Source organism: Neolamprologus brichardi, chromosome 18 (assembly GCF_056152115.1).
Source record: "Neolamprologus brichardi isolate AB-2024 chromosome 18, ASM5615211v1, whole genome shotgun sequence".
Classification (NCBI taxonomy): Eukaryota; Metazoa; Chordata; class Actinopteri; order Cichliformes; family Cichlidae; genus Neolamprologus; species Neolamprologus brichardi.
Genome location: NC_142121.1, coordinates 24329253 through 24349387, shown reverse-complemented (window position 1 = coordinate 24349387; position 20135 = coordinate 24329253). Strand labels below are relative to the sequence as shown.

The 20135-nt window shown below is 39.5% G+C and overlaps 2 protein-coding genes across 2 annotated transcripts in view; one reads left to right on the top strand and one right to left on the bottom strand.

The window, feature by feature from the left end:
- Window positions 1-2375: 2375 nt before the first annotated feature.
- slc25a42 (solute carrier family 25 member 42) lies at window positions 2376-9674 on the top strand. Its single transcript, XM_006786612.3, has 7 exons — window positions 2376-2598; window positions 3461-3572; window positions 3891-3916; window positions 4069-4235; window positions 4335-4451; window positions 5006-5157; window positions 5271-9674. The coding sequence occupies exons 1-7, from the start codon at window positions 2518-2520 to the stop codon at window positions 5594-5596; spliced, it is 981 nt and encodes a 326-aa protein (XP_006786675.1). The 5' UTR covers window positions 2376-2517; the 3' UTR covers window positions 5597-9674.
- A 3346-nt stretch (window positions 9675-13020) lies between these two features.
- LOC148097749 (uncharacterized) overlaps window positions 13021-20135 on the bottom strand; it is a 28722-nt gene continuing 21607 nt past the window's right edge. The window contains exon 4 of the mRNA XM_087832231.1: window positions 13021-13495. The gene's annotated coding sequence lies outside the window, so the exon portion shown is untranslated. The remainder of the gene's footprint in view (window positions 13496-20135) is intronic.

The window sequence follows — 20135 nt, the reverse complement described above, 5'->3', positions numbered from 1 at the left end:
ACGGCTAGCTTACCTTACTTAACCTGGTATTTGGCTAACTTAGAAATAACTCCTGAGGAAGCTGCTAACGGCTGGAAATAACGCGCCAGTAGAGGGGATATCAAAACGTGACAGCTCTTGATGCAGGTGTCGGATTTATAAGGTAAGAAATGTGTTTGTGTAAGCAGTGACAGTTCGCTGGCTTCAGAGGGTGGCTGTGTTTTGTTTGCGGGCATGTGTCGACAGGATTGCAGCAGCGGGCAGAAACAGAAAGGCGAGGCATGGTGATCGTTTAATGAATAAGTGTCCACTTCTACTGCAGTAATGTTGACTTGTAACCGTGCTTTGGTTTACAGTTTAATAAATGCCGAGGCAAATGGCAACATATGGGACACGGCGCTGTTACAAAACTGATGTATTAAGGAGGCAGGCTTCGTCAGCAGCTCATGATGTTGATGATCCACTTCTCTCCAGCAACACTACACTCTTACATTTGCTGATTATTCAGATAATCCGCAGATAATTGTGATGCCTTTTGAGTATTTATGCTTATGTATTTTCTGTTTCCCACAGCTAGCATGTGGTCATATTTTGCTCTCAACTTTTTCCACTTAGACTTCCAATAATTTTCATGGACTTATTCTTGATAAATACAGCACAAAATTAAACCCACGCTTTACCCATAAGTATTAAGTTGCCTTTTTTTGACTCCCTTATTCTTGATAATACACTTTCTATAAAATCTCCACTGCTGCATGTGTATAGCATGGGAATACTGTCCTGTATTACAGAGTAATGAAGCCTAAGGCACACAAATAAGACATAGCAGGACAGAAACAAGGAGGAATAATGAACTGTAAGATGATATGCATGGGGAAAGAAGGTTTAGGGAGGGGTGTGAGATGGCCTGAGATTTGGGATGGTGGCTGCTGTGAAAAGGTGGGCACAATAAGTCCTAGGCCTGTTGCACTGCTGCCAGTATTTGCTGCCTCTGACCCAGCTTTTGAGCCGACCCTCCGTTTACAGTTTCACTGTTGTCTCTCGCCATCTTCATTTGCTTCTTTCCTCTCACTGCTTCTTCTTGAACTCTGGTGTTTCTAAGGGCTGTTTTGTTAATGTTTCAACAAATATTCAGCATCCACAAATCCTGTGCTGAGCTTGTATGTATATCAAAAACTAAGTGACCCATATTCTCTGTAATAATATAAATCTGAAAGGGCAGATCATCACCTAATCATACCAGTGGCAGTGTTATTTTGTTGGCAAAACTGTAAACAAGAAAAACTTTTAGGGTAAGTCAGCTGTTCATCATGCTTGAAGAATTATACAGCTTAAAATGAATGTTACACAGCAGATAAACATTAGTCATAGTCATAAGCAGATTTGATCTTATACTGATGAAGTATCCGTGTGTCCCATGATGACAAAAAACACAAATAAGTAAAATTCTTCACATGAAAACCCAAAGAAAAAAAGAGTTGCTGATCATTTTCATTCTTTCTTCTGAATGTGTGAAACTTGTAGACCTTGTGTAGACTGGATGTGAATTACTAATTTGCATCTTGTTGTTTGTATTCCTTCAGCTCAGGTTTAGATATTTGATAGCTTTGGACTTGATAAAGCAGAGTGGATGGGTTGAGCATTACATGAATATGTGAACTATGTGGTGAAATGATTAGCTCTTTAAAGCCATGCAAATACCTCTATTGTTAAAATCAGTGAGTTCACTCTAAAGGTCAACTTGTCTTCTTAGATCTGGAGGATTGTCCTGAATGTTCAAAGTTGTGGTTACATTGCAAACTTGTTTCCAGCAAGGGAGGGGATTCAGGAGTGCTTGTGTCACTCAGACACCTTTCACCTACAAGTCCTCTGTCCTTCAGGAGTGATCTATTGTACCTCCACTTAGCTCAGTGTCTGTGTGCAGTTTTCATGAGGGCAGGTGGTTCAGAGTAAGTGGGCTATTCTTGAGGTAGTTATTCACATCGGTGTGTATTGTATTTCTAGTTTATTGTGTACAGATAAACATCTTGTTTCTCAACTCATGTTGTAAGAATATAAGAAAAAGGGCGGTTAAGTAGAATAGATTTGAGAGCAGACTTTGATTCTGTGGTACTTGTTATGATTCATTGAGGCCATAAATAATCATGCAGTCTAATTAGAGCATTGGTTATCAAACTGTGGCGGGTGGACAATCAGGTAAAAGGACATAAGAATATTTTAGAGAAACTAAACAAAGAGTGGATGACAGTGCTGACGTCATATTCTTTTTGTTCTGATTCATTAAAAGTTGTGTAATGTGGAGTATGAACATTTTTTTCTGAGGTGAGGCATACCAGGAAAAAGGGTTTTCAAACAACTTCCTTGCTGTAACAGGAAAATCTGTTTAAAAATATTTAGACTGACATGAAACTTGACTGTGCTTGTTTTTCCTCTTTTTTCCTTCTTCCCTGTAGCTTCTAGCCTCAGTACTCCCCACCAGCATCACCGCTGCCACCAGCGGTTGAATTCATGAGCGTGCTTGGTTCATAATCCTCGGGGATGGGGAGTGGAGTCCAGGAACAACGGGCGTCACTCACACAGGGTGAAGTGCTCCCACTGGCTTCCTCCAGTCAGTCAGAGGTGAGCACATTTATACAGGATCAGGGTAATCATACAGCTCAGGTTTGGTTAATACATTTTATTTAATTGTGTTTAGAGGAAAAAAAGTCATTATTGTGTTAATGTTGACATTCCAGGGGGTTGTACAATTATTTCTGGAGTCAGCCATTTGTGTCACCCCCAATGGATTCTGGCAGATAGCTGCCCCTTCCTGAGTCTAGTTCTGCCGGAGGTTTCTTCCTGTTAAAATGGAGTTTTGCCTTCACACTGTTACCAGGTTTTTGCAGTCAGGGGGTCGTTTAATTGTTGGGGTTTTATCTGCGTTATTGTAGGGTCTTTATCTTACTAACTGAATTACATTAAATTGAATAGTTAGACAGTTTAGCTAGATATATTTATTTGCATGCATGCATTTCTAAAATTGTGTATGTGTGTAATGGAGTTATAAATATGCCTTATGTTATCATACAGTTATGTTTAAATGGGTTTTCTTACATGATTATTCATCCCCCCACAGTTGTCCCATCACTTCTGTGATTGCGTCCTATCAAGTCATATGTTATTTGCAGAACATAGTGGCATTGTAACTTTATTTTAGTGCCTCTGTTTCATGTGTGTACTGTGCACTAGAGACCCCTCATTCTGTTAGCTGAAAACAAAATTCATGAACTGAGCAGGTCTTTGGAGCTTCATGACCCCTTTGTTTCATTTAACCACATCTGCATCTATTTGGGAGGTTTTGTTAGCTGGTTAGTTATCTGTCAACTGTTATCCTGATGTAACCCCTGCTTACTGATCAACACTATAGCAAACACAACAAGCTGCAAATGTACAGCGTCTCTGTCTCTGTTTGAACCTAAAATGTGATTATTTTGCTTTGCAGGGGATGAAACAGACTCGGTCTGTTATCAACTCGCTCTTTTCGGGGGCTTTAGCAGGAGCTGTAGCCAAGACAGCTGTCGCCCCATTGGACAGAACTAAAATCATCTTCCAAGGCAAGCTGGCTGCTCTGCTAATTTACAACAGTGACCTGAATAAAGGACATATATTAATATATGATTACATCTTGTTGGGAGTAGTGTGGAAATACCTAAAAAATCATATTATTGATATTACTTAAAAATGACTGGACTTGTTAGAAACACTGCAGATTTTTTAAAGAATCTCTATTTTTAACATCTTTGATTTTATTTTCTGTTTATGCCATTTGTATGTGTACAGCACTTTGTGAACCCTGGTTTATTTTAAAGTGCTGTACAAATAAGGGTGGTATGGTATGGTTTTTATATTGTTTCATGTATTTTGTTTTTCAGTGTCTTCTGCAAGATTCTCTGCCAAGGTATGTTTGAGCATGCTTCCTATTTATAAGCGGTTTTTTTTTGTTTGTTTGTTTGTTTTTTAGCAGAAATAAAACTGGGTACACATATTTGTGTATCATGTTCATTTCGTGTTAATGTGAGCAAGTATATCTTTGTGCACATTGAATTAAAGGAAGCTTACAGGTTGATCTACCGAACCTACCTGAAGGAGGGCTTCTTCAGTTTGTGGAGGGGAAACTCTGCCACCATGGTGCGAGTCATCCCGTACGCTGCCATCCAGTTTTGCGCACACGAGCAGTACAAGGGCCTGCTGGGAGGCTACTATGGCTTTCAGGGAAAGTACGTATCTGTGTTTTGCTTGTTTCTGAAATGTTTTCTCATGTAAAGACATAAAAGGGCTGAAGTGCTGACGGGTTTTTTCCTTTTTTTTGGTTGCAGTGCCCTACCTCCAGTTCCAAGGTTGCTGGCTGGGTCCATGGCTGGTACCACTGCCGCCATGATGACATATCCTCTTGATATGGTGCGTGCGAGGATGGCTGTAACGCCAAAGGAAATGTAAGCCAACTTTGAAGTTATTATAAATTGTCTTCTGGGCATAGTTGGGGAGTTTGTTAATAGCATCAGCAAAACAATCCAAGGGTCATGAAACATGGTTAATGTTTAGGGTAGTTATACATACACTCACTTTGCCACTACATTAGGTACACCTTGCTTGTACTGGGCTAGACCTCCTTTTGTCTTCAGAGCTGTGTAATTGTGTTTTAAATCAATTTCTTGAGTCATTTATAGATTTTTCTGTGTCACTATGTCACTTTAGACAAATTCATCACTAAAAACCTGAAATGTTGTTCATTTGTTTTGAGAATAAACATAGTTGGTTGTGCAACCATAATGCAGAAGATATTACTACAGCATATTTTCACATCTTCACTGTATAGTCAGCTGGGGTATTGTGTGATCCTATTTAGCCTCTAATGGACTTTAACTGCACCCTTGTGCAGACTGAGTCAACTTCTATGATCTAAGATGTAAAGAGCATTTTTTTTTTCTTTTTTTCTGAATTTCTCATCCATCTTTAACTAAAACACATTTATATTTTTCTGTTTTAGGTACAGTAACATTCTGCATGTGTTTGTGCGGATCTCTCGAGAAGAGGGCATGAAAACACTGTATCGAGGCTTTACTCCCACCATACTGGGTGTTACCCCCTATGCTGGCCTCAGCTTCTTTACCTATGAGACACTGAAGAAGTTGCATGCAGGTATTCAACAGCCACATGTTTATCTGTATTGATCTAGCCCTGTTCCTTTCCTTCTGTGCACAGCTGCTGTTTATGTACAGTACTTAAACCTCACACGTTCCTCTTCCACGCAGAGCACAGCGGCCGCCAGCAGCCCTACTCATACGAACGCCTGGCTTTTGGAGCCTGTGCAGGTCTCATCGGCCAGTCTGCGTCTTACCCTCTGGATGTAGTACGGCGGCGGATGCAGACTGCGGGTGTCACAGGTCACACGTACCGCACCATCCTGGGCACCATGAGGGAGATTGTGTCCGAGGAAGGGGTTATCCGCGGACTCTACAAAGGTCTCAGTATGAACTGGGTTAAAGGACCTATTGCAGTGGGGATTAGCTTCACCACCTTTGACCTCACTCAGATTCTCTTGAAGAAGCTTCATCAGATGGGTTATACTACTCCATAATAATGACAAAGAGAGTTGAAAATGGGGGTAGAGGGTTGAGTAGATCCCTGTAAGACCACTCTGGTGAGACAGAAGAGGAAGCAAGAGTGAAAAATGGGTATTGCTGGATAAAAGCAAAAAGCACAGTGGCTCAGGATGCGTGGGTAATAAAAATTTATTCTCTCGCTTTGTCTGTGTGTAACAGAGGTAAGTTGGATAGTACGCCTTGTTGTCATGTACATCTAAGTGCAATATCATCAATACGTTTGTGTGTACACATGAATTGTAATGGTTCTACCCTCTCAGTACATTTGTAATCCAGAGAGTTAAAAGGTACACACACACACACAGCTGCCATGTGTATCATTTTAAATCTTTTACTTTCCAGTGCAATGCTGGTTTCCACTCATTTCCCACGAGTTTAAAAAATGCATTCATTTAATAAGAGTAAGATATGCCCTTGTTGAGATTTGTTTCAAGGAAATTTATTTTAAGAAAATATACCAAAGGTTATGACGTGAGTTAATGCAAATTATATGCCATAAATGGTGTTGTAGTATGTTTAAGTGTGAGTCCACAGCAGCTTTGTAACTGCTATCAAATGGTTTGATTTAGTTTGAGCTGAAATATTAAAAGCTCACAGTCTAGTGTTTTTTCAGTGGCACACCTGAAGATTGAATTCACAGTTTTATTAGTTGTTTAGTTGTGTTTTATGGTGGTGCCAACAAAAAAAGAATTACCAGTGCCCATAGTGTTTTTTAGAAAGTTTTCGTCACATATCGATTGTTTTTCACTTTAATCATGTCATAGGCTTTTTGAAAGATTCATATCTGAAGTATAAATACAGATACTACAGTTACTCCAGCTAAACTATTGGGGCCTTTTCACTGCTGGAACCACTTCCCCTAAGAACTAGGAACATTTGGGAGGCTGTTTTGGATGTTTTCTTTCTTTCTAATAAGCTCGGAAACATCAATGGAAAAGAGAGTATTGTAGAAACACAGACAAGTAACAATATGAAGGAACCTTGTAGTTCTTTGGGAAAAGTTCCTGGGACTACAGCGTCTCAGTTTTAGTGGAAATATGCTTATTGGTTCTCAGCCCTAAGTAACGCACATCAAGCAGTTAGGTCATCCCCCAAATGTGAGATGTTACACACTGATATTTAGAAAGAACAGCTAAACATGTACACAGCCCTCTTTGTGACGTTTACAGTGTCTCATTGTTGCCGACACAGTCTGAGACGTGTTGCTTTTACATATGTCATTTATCTGTGGTGGTGTTTTTAAAAAGTACAGTATATCAAGAGGCATTTTTATATCTTCACCCTCGTATGTGTCGCTGATGTTGGACACACACGAAGTACACACATTACACAAATGTGTCTTCCATTTGCTGCCAGTGTGACAGCTGTGCAGTCTGTCTCTTCGCTGCCATTCACGGCTGTTTTGCTTTTAAAAATGTGACTTGACACTAGTCTAGACTTTGACATGTCACTGGAATGACTTTAAATCTCCTGGTTAGGGAGGAGGACTCAGTGTAGAGCTTTTAGCAGTATTTGCTAACTTGACTGGAAATATGCAAACACATAGTGAAGAGATCATTTGAGTTCTGTTACAAAGATAATTTAGTTCTCAGTATTGTACTTTACCTCAGCACACAATCACGTGTTTTTCTAATCGTCACATATCAATTAGAAGTGTTAATGTAGAGTTGTGGCAGCAGATGGGACTTGGAGCTTGTTTGAATGATGCAGATTAGCATTTTGACGCAGTATTGATGCAGGCTCATAGAACCTGAGCAGTGTCAATAGTTTCTATACTTGGACCTTACATAACAAGGCAGAACGGCTGAGCTGGGTGAGCAGATGAGTAGAGCCAAGCGGAGCAGAGGGCATGAGGTGTCATCTGTAACAGGAATAAGAAGCAAGGCTGTGACTGAAACTCAGCAGTGAATTTGAAAGATTTATATTTTTAAATATGTACAATTGTTTAATTGATGATTAAAAAATGGGAAGATTAATCACCAAAACGAGAAAACCTATTCTGACTGATGACAGTGCCCAAAGTAATATTCTGATCTTAGACCAGCAGATAACCTCACCAAATAATAATTAACAACATGAGAAATACTAATAGTTTAGAAAATAGCTTTTGAGATTTGGAAAATGTTTCAGTTTATTAAAATGCAATCACTTTAATTTTTCTTTTTTTTTTTAAATTGTTGGTTTATCCAGGGACCGATTTACTGCTAAAGCATAAAGATAATTGTTCCATTGTTAGTGCCTACAAGACATCAGCGTACTCACGGTGATATAGGTATTATTCTTTTTGGATAATTCCAAAATAAAAGTAAAAGTAATGAGCACAGCTGGGATTGAAACCACAAACTTCTTTTTAAATAAATAAACACGTCAGAGGTGAAGTCTAAGTAAAGTAAGATCCACTTCTTTTTTTTTTTTTCTATTTTCCCATTTTGTGTAGATTTGTAACACACGTCGTGATGTGATCACTGAATTTAGTACAGTAACTTGTTACATTACTGTGTTGCTGAACAATGTAACACACTGATAAATAGCTAAGCATAACAAATGTTAATGAAATCTGTTTAGGTTTTTTATGTCTGAAAGAAAAAGAAAATATCAGCCTATATATCAAATTTTTAAATCAACAAATATCGGCATCGCTCTTAAAAATATCTGGGAGGGGAGGCTGTACAGGGAGTTTTACAATCCCTACACTCCTGTATCCTGCCTTCTCTGGAAATCATTTTCTCATTTTCTTTGTCTGCTCATGGAAATTGTTTGTTGGAATTAATGTAGCGTTCAGGTGATCTTCTGAACATAACACAATATTTTGACTTTAGTTGACCTCTGTAAATGAGGAAGATTTGTGACATACAGCATCTCCAGTCCATATATCTGCTCCATCAGCTGTGGGCAGATGCATGTAAAGTGTTTTAATATCAGTTGTCTTTACCCCTTGCCTTAGGTAGCAGAAGAAAAGCTTAGATCAATGAGAATTTGGTCTGTAATCAGCACATATGAAAGTGTGCTTGTTTAAAAGAATACATTAAGTGAAACCTGAATGAAGGGTATTTCCTCACTCTAAGTGCCTAGCAAAGGATAGTAATGTTTTTACTACGACTGAGCTGCTTCTACTAACCCTTCTGGAGGTTTCTTCCATTTTCTAGCCTTGCTTCAGTCTGGATGTTCTCAGTAAGAAGAAGCAGATGCTCTGAAGTTTAGAAATTGTTAGTCCTCAGTGGCTGAATGTATTTCTTCAGGTTCAGTTTTGTATGTGAATTTTGTAAAGCTTAAACTGCCTTGGAGAGTTAATCGCCATGAAAGGTGATTCTCAGTTCCCAGTTCATTCCAACACATTTAGGACTTATTTAAAGCCATGAAGGCAGAATTAAAAAAAGCAAAGTTACTGGTTTGGTTTTGCCCCTTTCCAACACGCCATAGATTTAAATTGGAATAACCGTGATTGTTGCATTGTTATGATCTTTTCTCTGATCTACCAGCAGATGAGTATAAGACGAAGAGCCTGTTTGATTTCCATTTCCAGACAATCATTGAATGCCAAAAAGTTGTTTTTTTTTGTTTTTTTTTTGTCTAACACAAAATGATCTTTAGACGGGAACACAACAGGCGCTTAACAAGAACAAATACTGACACACTACAACGACTTACTCTGGTGCGAGTGTTTTTTGTTTCCTCTTGTAAAATCAAATGTTAATTGTTTTAACCTGTACATGTAGACTTATAACTCTACTTTGTGTGTCACAGCCGATTATCTTGTGGTGTTTTTTGTTGTTGTTGTTTTTCCAGTTTGGGTGCAGATGTGACTCAACAGCTGGTTGTTAAATTTTAGTGATTTGTGCCAACTGAATGTCAACATAGCTACTGATAACCACAACCTGTGTCTGGCCTGTAGTGACGATGATGATGCGTCTGTAACATCAGAGTCTACAATAAAACTGGATGTTGATAACACATTGATTTGTGATCATTAGTTTTGGTTTAATGTCCCAGACTGATGTATTTTTGTGCTTGGAGTGTTGTTTGGATTGATATTAAAGAATTTCCCCCCTCAAACTGAGTTTTCTTGGGTTTTTTAGGGGGATATTTAACATTTGCTGGTCAGCATGATGTCGGTGCAGATTTATAAAAACCTAAACAGTGAATTGAAAAGCTATACCTGCTTATGAAAAGCTAATTTTGGTCTCAAACACGTGTGATGTGCAAACCTGATGAAAACAGACTCAAATCTAAACTATTTACATATTCATAAATTCTGGTCTTCTTGGGAGATCCCATTTTGATAGCCAACCTAACCTGTTAAGCTACTTGCATATTTAAATTTCAAAACCAATGAATCACTTGAATCATTTGTATAATGATAAACTGTATAAGTATAATCTGACCTTCCTATTCTTGAGTGTAACCAGTGGTTTTTACTTGTTGTAAACCCTTTGTATTTACATTCATGATTCACAAAGGTGTCTCATGATTGGATGTTGTTGTTTTTCCTTAACATTCAATAATTCTGTCTTCATGCACTTTAGTTGTCTTCCCTGGTCTTTGGGGCATTTTGATGTTGATGAGCTGATGAGTGCATTTCTTCTTTTTTCAGCACAAACCAGGTTAATGATTTGGTTGATCCTACATTTTTTTTACTGTCTCTCGGATAGATTTAAATTTTTAGCCTAATGATGACCTTCACTTGCACTGCCATCTCATTGGGCATTAGGGTTAGACTTACTTATAGTTACAGTAAAAACATATACAAATTCAACACTAACATCTGTGTGTTTCTTTGTCAAGAAAAGGTGGCCCAAACGATCTGGAAGGCTGTTTTTGTCCAAGCTGTGGTTGTTGCAGCATCTAGCTAGCTGTTGGTACAGAAGAAGAGCTAGCTTAAGTGGGGTAACATTTTTAAGTTTCAGGTAATTTCAAATGCAACATTTCTAACAGCTCATCAAATATCAGATAACAAAAACAGTTTCTGTGGAGTTTACAACGCTAGCTAAAGAGACGACTCCTTTGTTTCACAGCGTGGACGAAGTAAGAAAGAGTACTGGAGAGGAAGAAGGAAGATTATATTTAAAGGTAAGACTGCTCAGTTTCATTTGATAAACTGGAAATGTAAAACATGTAATGTTATCATTTTTAAATCAGATATTGGAACTCCACATGATTCGATATATTTCTTTTCTTATTGTGAAACGTCCTGTAAAACAAACTGGGGTTTATTAACTATGTATTATTAAAATACTGGCAGTTTGGAGCAGGATAAACAGGCTAGCTTGCTGTGGTGTGGTGAATTAACAGTATAGCACTGTGTTGGACTGTTTTCTGTGGTGTTCATGGTCAGAGTTAGGACACATTAAGAACTTGAATTGAAGTTGATGATACTTAGATTCATTTACTGAATTCAGCCTTTTTACCAACAAAGATATTATAAACAGTGTTGGGGAAAGATTGCCCGTGAAACGTCTCCTTACATTTTGTTGAATTCAGTGGTGTAAAGTCACAAAGAGCAGTAAATCTCAGAGGCGCAGCTCAGCTGACCACAGCCTGTGCATAAAGAAAAACTACTGTCTGACTGCAGCTTGGCCGTTTGGTAACACTGGTGAGCCTCCACACAGTCTTTATTCATAAAAAATAGAGTGATAGTGGAACGTATATCCTTGTTTTTCAAAAGTGATCTCCTTAGGCTGCTATTAGTTTTATTGTCCTTGTTTAACACTGAGTTAGCTAATTAGTGACAAATCCAATAACTCAAACTAATGTTAGTCTGTCCAAATATTTATGGATCTTCTCACGCCTGTTTATCGTGTAATGACATTTAATCACCACTCGAGGGCGCTGCTTCCCCATGAATGGTTGAGCGCCTTCTGCTGCAGGAATACACGTCGGTCAGCAGGTGGCGGTGCAGCCCGGCTCTTGGGGCTAAAGATAGCAGGTGTACTGGGTCAGATGGAGCTGCTGCTCCGCCCGAGGCCGCGCTGCCGCTTTGAACTTGACCGTGAACGCAGCAACACATGAAAGAAGGAAAAAAAAAAAACCCCGCAATACTGAGAACAGACCCAACAAATTGAAAAAAGGGGGACAATTATTATAATCCTGATCATCTCAGAGTAGATTTAAAGGCACTGAAGTCTCTAGAAATAAATGACCTATTTTATTTAAGGTTGATTTTTTGGGTGTTTGTGTTCCTGTGCATCTTTCTGAATTAGGTTAAAAAAGGGGTTCTCTTCTTAGCAGGAAGCTCGGTCCACACTCCTTTGTGCAAAGATTTTTGGGAAAGTGGGAGGAAAAAAACACCAGAAGAAAAGAGCTATAGGGAAGATAGAGGACTAATTAGGCCGAGAGAGTGAAGGAGGGAGGGATGGATGGAGGCTGTCAGAGGATGTGGTTGCTATAGATACTTGGCATGATGCCGGATGGAGGCAGCGCCAATTTGCATTCATTCAGATGATGGCGGCTCCACAGTCTCTTTCTCTCTCTCTCTCTCCTTGCATCTTTCCCTGAAATAAAAGCACCAGAAGAACCATTTCTTTCACTGTCCTTTCCCCATCTCTAAACAGCGTAGTTTTTTTTTTAAAGTTTACTAAAAATTTAAGTAAAAAATTGAATTATAATATACCATTAAGCTCCTTGTGTTTGATTTAAAAATACACCTGCTTTTCTGGTTAGTAATATTAAAACTATGCTGTAGACAGTATAGCGAGCATTTTTGTTTTTTAACCATGTCAAAGATATTTAGCTAAAAACTTTAAAACCCGATCTTTTTTCCCCCTTTTTGTTTAAATGCTTCAAAAAGCCAGTTTGTTTAAAATGCAAATATTTCAATCTTCAATCTTCCTGACCTTCCTGGCCTACACCAAACTGAGCACAGTTTGGTGTAGGCCTAATTTTGCTGAGCTAGAAGAAAAGAAAAGAAATTCTACATTCACTGTTTGATTTAAAAAGGCACAAACAGACCAGTCTTTTATGGCAAATAGCATGTGTGGGCCTACACAAAAATAATTTTTAAAAAGTAAAAACAAAAAGATTTAATATTTCTGTTTATTCCTCTGCACTAAACCAGCAAATTGAGACAAATCAAATAAAAAAAACAAACACTTTTTGACGTTTGTCAAAAAGTCAGAATAACTTTTGTGAAAATGTTATTGTGTGAGTTTTCTCTATTGCATATTTCTTTATGTAACAAGACACTGGAGGTAGTGTTGTTTTGTAAATAGCTATAAGTGCGCTAGACTTATGATAATGAATGAAATAAATGTGAGAAAATAAACTGAATGTTAAAAAATCAGTTTCACCATCATTTTTTGGTCTTTATCAAAATATGTGACCAAATTAGACTTATTAGATATTTTAGGGAAATGTGCATTTAGAATGAAAACTAAGTAATAAAAAAAAAGCTGGAAATAGGAGGTTCAAATGAATGTTACTTTATTGAAAGCGCGTTTATACACACACATATATATATACATTAGACACAAACTCTTTATTGTAAAACTGGCACAAAAATAAAAGTGCGGTGTGATCAATCTGACTTTTTATTAAAAAAATTAGTTCCAACTCTTCTCTATACTCATGCCGAATGACCAGCGTCAAATACAGCAGTGGACAGCAAACAAAACACAAGGCTCTCAATAAACAATATATATTTAAAAGGTTTAAATACATTTCTTTATTCAACCCCAGATGCTTGTTGGCAATAAAGTACATCTTAAGAGACAATGAAATAACAATTTTTTGGGGTGTTTTTAAAATATCAATGTTAACCCATATTACAACAAAATCTTTGTTTCTGAGGTTTTGTTGTACACCAGAAAAACAACAGACGTGGATGAACAGGCCCGGTCTTTGAGCCAAACGCAAGCAGATTTTTCTCCTGCGCCGTCAATCTGCAAGAGGAGATGAAGACAGAGGAAATGAGAAATTAGAGATAAAAACTGGGTGTGGAATAAAAAGACAGAGTGAAATTGTCATATTTTTCTTCACAGGCAGGGTTGAAGCAGATTTGGACTACATTAACAAAAAAAGGGGCGGGGTATGACGAAGGGGAGACTCCCTCCTCATGACTACTAATATCTGTCTGTGTTCTAGTCTGCACTCCTTCACCTTTGACCTCCAACGTCTGGAGCGTCAAAAGGGCACAGAGTCAACAGGGAACTCTGCAATTATGCTAAACACACACACACACACACACATACACTTGCGTCTGGTTTTTTGCACCGTCATGTCTGAACATAAAAAAAACCAACAAGCAGAGGAACGAGAATTAATCTGAACGTGTCCAAACTTTTAATCGTTACCATAAATTCAAATGGGAAACCCACCACTTTCACAAAGTTAATTTTTTCAACAAAAACCTTCTGCGAAATCAAAAATCGCTTAAGATTTGATAGATTTGAAATGCTAGTGTCTTGGTTCAGTACAGAATAATGGGGCGGCAGAAAAATCAAGGTGTGCGTGGGCTGTGAAGAGGAGGAGGAAGAGGCTAGTTATGACTGAAGCGATCAGAGCTAGACTGCAGTCCCTGGGTAGATTCAGGGCTTCAGACACTGGGCAATTGAGGGGGCCTTCCTGAGCCTGTAGGGCTCTCCAGGGCTCTTCTCCTGCCTACGCTGTCCCAACAACCAGATAATGTATGCAGAGAGGAGCCTACAGTCCTGTCTCCAATAACCACACACACACACACACACAGAAGAATATAACTGCATTCCTGCCAAAGACATCAGAGCTGGAGCGACCAGAGAAAGCTATCAGACTGACTTTTATGTGATTAAAATGCAACTCTGATCTTTTTTATAATTAGCAATTGGTAAAAATTGTGGAACGAAGGATGGGGGCTTAATGCATTACTGCAATCCTTAAAATGATTCAGCAACTTTATGCTAGGATCCAAAAATATAAATATGAGGCATATAGAAAGATGGACAGGCACAGGAAGTGATGGACTTTTTCCAGCTGAGAGGCATGCTAACATTATATTCCAGCTTGTCTTTGTTTCTCCTACCTCTGTCCTTTGTACAGTCTTGTAATCCACAAAAACTACAAAGGGTTTTGTGTATTTGTGAGAAAGTAACTCTAGATCTTAGAAAATAATATTACATTGCACATGTTCATGGTATATTGCTAAGTCAGACTGACTCTATCAGAAAAACCAGTCCATTTAGGAAGTAATTGGGAACCTTGAGAATAGGCTGTTGTTTAGGTCAATACGCGAGACACCTAACGATGTGCGATGAATGCGGCTGATTGCAGAGGGGAAGAGTTTTAACTCTCGTGTCTTATGTTTGTCAAAGTTTATTTTAATCAATCAGAGAATTCAGACGACACCGCTTTGAAAACTTCAAAAGAAGAGCGTCTTCGAGTAGCAAGGGTGCAAACCTCATATCAGCAAAAGCACGTAACGCTGATTTATCGCGTTTGACAAAATGTTCAGCTCTGGCGTCACGAGAGCTTGCCTTTGAGAACATCTGAGGCTTAACTTGGTCAAAAACACTAAATGCTAGCTCTGACATTCAACTGCTCCAACCTCTCCTATGTGCAGGACACACTTTTCCCCAAATTCTTCCTGTTTTCCCAAGAACAAGGTCACCCTTTAAAGGATGTTCTCACGGAAAAGAGTTAAATCTTCTTCCACAGAGACGGAGTGAATGCGTGTGTTTGTGTGTGTGTGTGACAGAGTGGATAAAGTAAGAGAGGCATAAATAGAGAAAAAGCCTGCATTTGGATGAGGAGGGTGTATGTGTGGGTAGGTGTAAAGTGGACTCTCTCCCTCTAGTTCCCTGCTTTCTATATTCAACCCCACCTTCCCCGACACACACACACACACACACACACCCTAATGCTGACATTGTGTCCGTCCAACAAAGACGTTCCTGCAGCCCCCTCATTATAAATACATGTCATTGGATCACAGCTCGTCTGAATCCCCGAGTCTGCTGCGCTCTAAGTGGCCGTGACTGAGCCCTGAATGGGTGGCCGAGTGACAGCTAACCCAATAGAGCCAGCGGTGTGAGTGAGTGTGCGAGTAGCCTCAGCCTATGGGAATGAAAGCATCGCAGCAGGACGAGGTCAGAGGTCAGGGGCTGTTTGTTACGTGTGAGGACGCGAATATACACACATGAAGTTTTCAGAGTGTCGGGCATGCTGCTTATAATTAAGAATTGGTGGCAAAAAAAGGGGGACATGAATCTGTGACGAGGACAGTTTTGAGATGAATTCATGAAAAGTGCGTTAACGGTTAGCTGCTGCATGCATGCAGGAGGTTTGCTTTAAATCTAGGGCAATAAGTTTCCTGCTGCCTCAACAACAAAGCTGCAGAAATCTCGCCCTGGTTCACTTAGAAGCGGGGAACAAGGTGTGTGTGTTTGCATGCGTACTTGCGTGCGTGTGTGTTTGAAGGGCTCATCCTATCGCATTTTGCAGGGAAATGCAAAAGTGTCTCTATCCCTCTGGAACCACAAACCAGGACAAGTACAGTGTCGTACTCTCATTCCTCCTCCCTCTCTTCTATTTCTGAGTAAAAGCTTGCATTTCTCCCCAGGTATAACAAAGTTTCCCTCACTCTACTTTCACTTGCGTCTTGAACCACTAAATGACCCTAAAGTCCACCAGAAATTAATATGTAAAGAGTAACTAATCACCAGCAGGTAAGCTGAACGTGAACGCCAAGCCTTAATCATTGTTGCCTCATTTCGCCGAGCCAATGAATGACGTGAGCCCAGAGGTTAGTGTTTCAAATTAAAATGTGTGCTTTCTCTCAGTTTTCTTTCTTTATGACACCTTTTTGAGTGTGAGCGTACATATGTGTGTATCACAGACAGTCTAATGCGCAGTTGGCTCATTAATGCAGCACCGCAACAATGAAATGAAAAAGCGATGGCAGCTGCTCATGCTAATCATGTCTGACATCCCACCACCATCCAGCACGTTTGCCTATATATATATATATATATATATATATGGATATACATGTCTCCTGGCTCTCACTAGGCGAGGACCCCGAATAGCTGCCTGCACACATTGCCGGATGGGGAAAAAAAGACGTGCAGTGCTAACTGTAGAGGGAAATCACTGCATTTCTGTGTTTCTAGATTTTTATTCATGCTGTTTTACAAACTGCATCACATTCGTCAGTGTGCTTGACCCAGCTGACAGTATAAAGCAGTGTGACAAGGTAAGCTACTCTAATTAGAATTAAATTTAGTCTGATACAGAGATATCGTTTTATAAGGTAGATTTTTGTGGCCGCTGTTGATATAGAGGAAAAGAAGGGAAAAGAAACATGGGAAAAATCTATGTCACATGGCTGAGGGTGTTTTAGCCTAAACCTTAACCAGACAGAGACCACTGTTGTGGTCAGACCCCCTCCATGGAAGAATACTTTCCAACAGAATCCCAATACTGTCAATAAAAGTAATGAATGGATTTTAGCATAAAAATGAAAGAAGATAAAGGAATGATTAATGCAGGCATTAATATGTAAAACTTTAAATATTCTTGCCCCCTTTTTGTACGGTAGAAGCTTCATGCAAAATCAGAAATATGTATATAAGTATTAAAAAAAAGATAACACTAACTGATTCAAGTGGAAATTTGACAAATAAAACAGTCTGTATCCTGTACAGCATATGGCTCTTCACTGAATGTCCAGTTCTGTGAGAGGAGTAAAAAAAAAATTGTGAAGCAGACAATAATGTGAGGGAGAACAAGAGTGAGGGACAAAGAGAGAGCGAGAGAGTCTAAAAGTGTCCATGCCAGGCTTCCTTTGGGCATGAGTGAGAAACTATGAGTGGTGTGTCAATGGATCAGAAAAGCACATGCAAACACACACACACACACTCCCCACTGAGCCAGAGCCTCTGCCAGAGACAGGTCTATGGGTCTATTGAGGGGACTGGGAGGGAGCTGTCCCTTTCTGTAGAGCTAATGAAGCCTGGATCCCCAAACATAAAGGAATGGAGAGAGTTAGCATTGCGCTCCTACACCCATTCACTCACTTCCTTCCTTTACTCATCTCCTGATGAGGTAATGCTGTCTCTCTTAAAGGGATACCATAAGTAACGCACCTTTAGGCGCACAACGAACGCATCACGCCAAGATATGTGCTCCTATGAGCTTGCACAGGACCAGGCTGAGAGGGTTTAGCACAATTAGTTCTTAATGAAGATGTACATTTTTATAAATTCACATCTACCTTCACCGGCCACTTTGTTAGGTGCACCTTGCTAGTAGAGGGTTGTCTTTTTCCTTCAGAACTGCCATCACTCTGGGTGGCATAGATTCAACAAGGTGCTGGAAATATTCCTGAGATATGTTGATCTATATTTACATAATAGCATCAAACTATTAGATTGAGATCTGTTGACTGCGGAGGCCATCTGAGTGCAGTGAACTCATTATGTTCAAGAAACCAGATTGAGACGATTTAGTTTTGTGACATGATACGTTATTCTGCTGGAAACAGTCAGGTAGTCCATGAATTTTTTTTAAAATGATGCTCAGTTGGTATTAAGGGGTCTAGGGTGTGCCATGGAAATATCCCCTAGACTATCACATGATTCATGCTTGTGGTTTACACCAAATTCTGACTCTACCATCCGAATGTCATGGCAAAAATAGAGAGACTCATCAGACAAGATATGCAAGGTTGTAAAAAGTTATTAACTTACTCTTGCCTTCCTATCAGCTCAAAGCAGTATGACATCTGGCATAAACAAGGCATTTTCACCCAGAGAACTGCAGCTCACTTGATATTTCTCTTTGTCAGACCATTCTCTGTAAACCCTAGAGATGGCTGTGTGGGAAAATCCCAGTAGATCAACAGTTTCTGAAATACTCAGAGCAGGCTGTCTGGCACCAACAAGCATCTCCCCCATTCTGATGTTCGGTTTAAACTTCTACAGCTTGTCTTGACTACATCGAAATTCCTAAATGGACCAAGTTGCTGCCATATGATTGGCTGATTTGATTATTGTGTTAATGAGCAGCTGAACAGGTGTACTTAATGATCTGTATATAGTTGCAATTTTCATTATCAGCTGGTCACTGGTTTTTGGCAAGTGTTAATCTAACAACAGTAAATACAGTTTTTTAGGGGACTAATCAGATCTGGATTAATACAAATTTTTAACATGGACATTGTAGATGTTCTTTTAAATCAGAAAACATTTCACTGTTTTTTTTTTCATAGTTTTGGACAATAATGAAGAAAAAAATTCTAGGATTTTTATGTACATGAAATACTTTATAGAACCATCAATTCAAAAGACAGGTCAGATGATGTGAATCTAAATATTGCATTAAATCAACTGAATAAATATGTATTATAATAATTAAGGGCAGGATATAACATTTCCAAGATGTAAATATGTTGATTTAAGTGTCCTTAAAGCTGAAAATGTTGAAAGAAAAAAAGACTGTCATGTAGAAGTCCTTTACATTATTACCAGCATATCCTTTAGGTCAGCGGTCTCCAACCTTTTTTGAGCCACGGACCGGTTTATGCCCGACATTATTTTTACGGACCGGCCTTTAAGGTGTCGCGGACAAATACAACAAAATAAAACTAGTACCGGTACCAAAAAAAAGAAGATTTATTTAAAACACATGTGAAAAGACCCAGGAAAACTGAGTTAACGATAAAAACGATAACAAAATAACGCTGAAAACCGATAAAAACCCTAAAACTATACATTTCACACCTGAGCCTCAACTCTCGCGGCCCAGTACCAAACGACTCACGGACCGGTACCGGTCCGAGGCCTGGGGGTTGGGGACGCTGCTTTAGGTGAAAACTGCCCAGATAACTGTCATTTTTTGGGTAATAACTAAAGATAACATTGACTTACTCTTTACATTTTTGTGCTACAGAGTATCGTCAGCCTTTCCCATTTTGTTTACAGAATAGTAACAAATTGGTGTAAACCTGTCATGTGAATAAACGGTCTAAACCAGAGGACTCTGGATTTCCTTCATCATGGAAATGTGGAGTCTTGGTACAAAGCTGCAGTCAGTCAGCAAGAAACAAAGACAGGCACCACACTGGAGAGCCTGAGACCAACATGTCACTCAGAGAAGAAATGTCCCAGAGAGCAGAGATGTGGAGAGAAAAGGCTTCCAGACAACACAATCACACTTTCAGCAGGGGAGGTCTGACTTTAGGCGGCCTGTCTATCTGCCTGTCTGCTACTCTGCTGTGACTACAAGATGATGAAGGAGCGCTTGTCCAAGTCTACGCCCAGTCCTCTCTGAACAACCACACTGAGCTAATAATAGACAGCAGTGCTTATCAAACAGTCTCAAAACTTCATTTGCATCTTGCAAGACCCAGACAACAACCAGAGAGGCCCTACACACACACACACAGTCATGAACCAGACAACCCCTTCACTGGCCTTGACCCATGAACTCTAGGGTCCTCTTTCACCTGCTACGACAGCATTCATGCTCCCGAGGCTGTCTCGCCGGCAGCCGACTGTTCTGCATATCTGCTCGCTAGATTCCCACGCTCCGAGCTCAGACCTCCAGCAC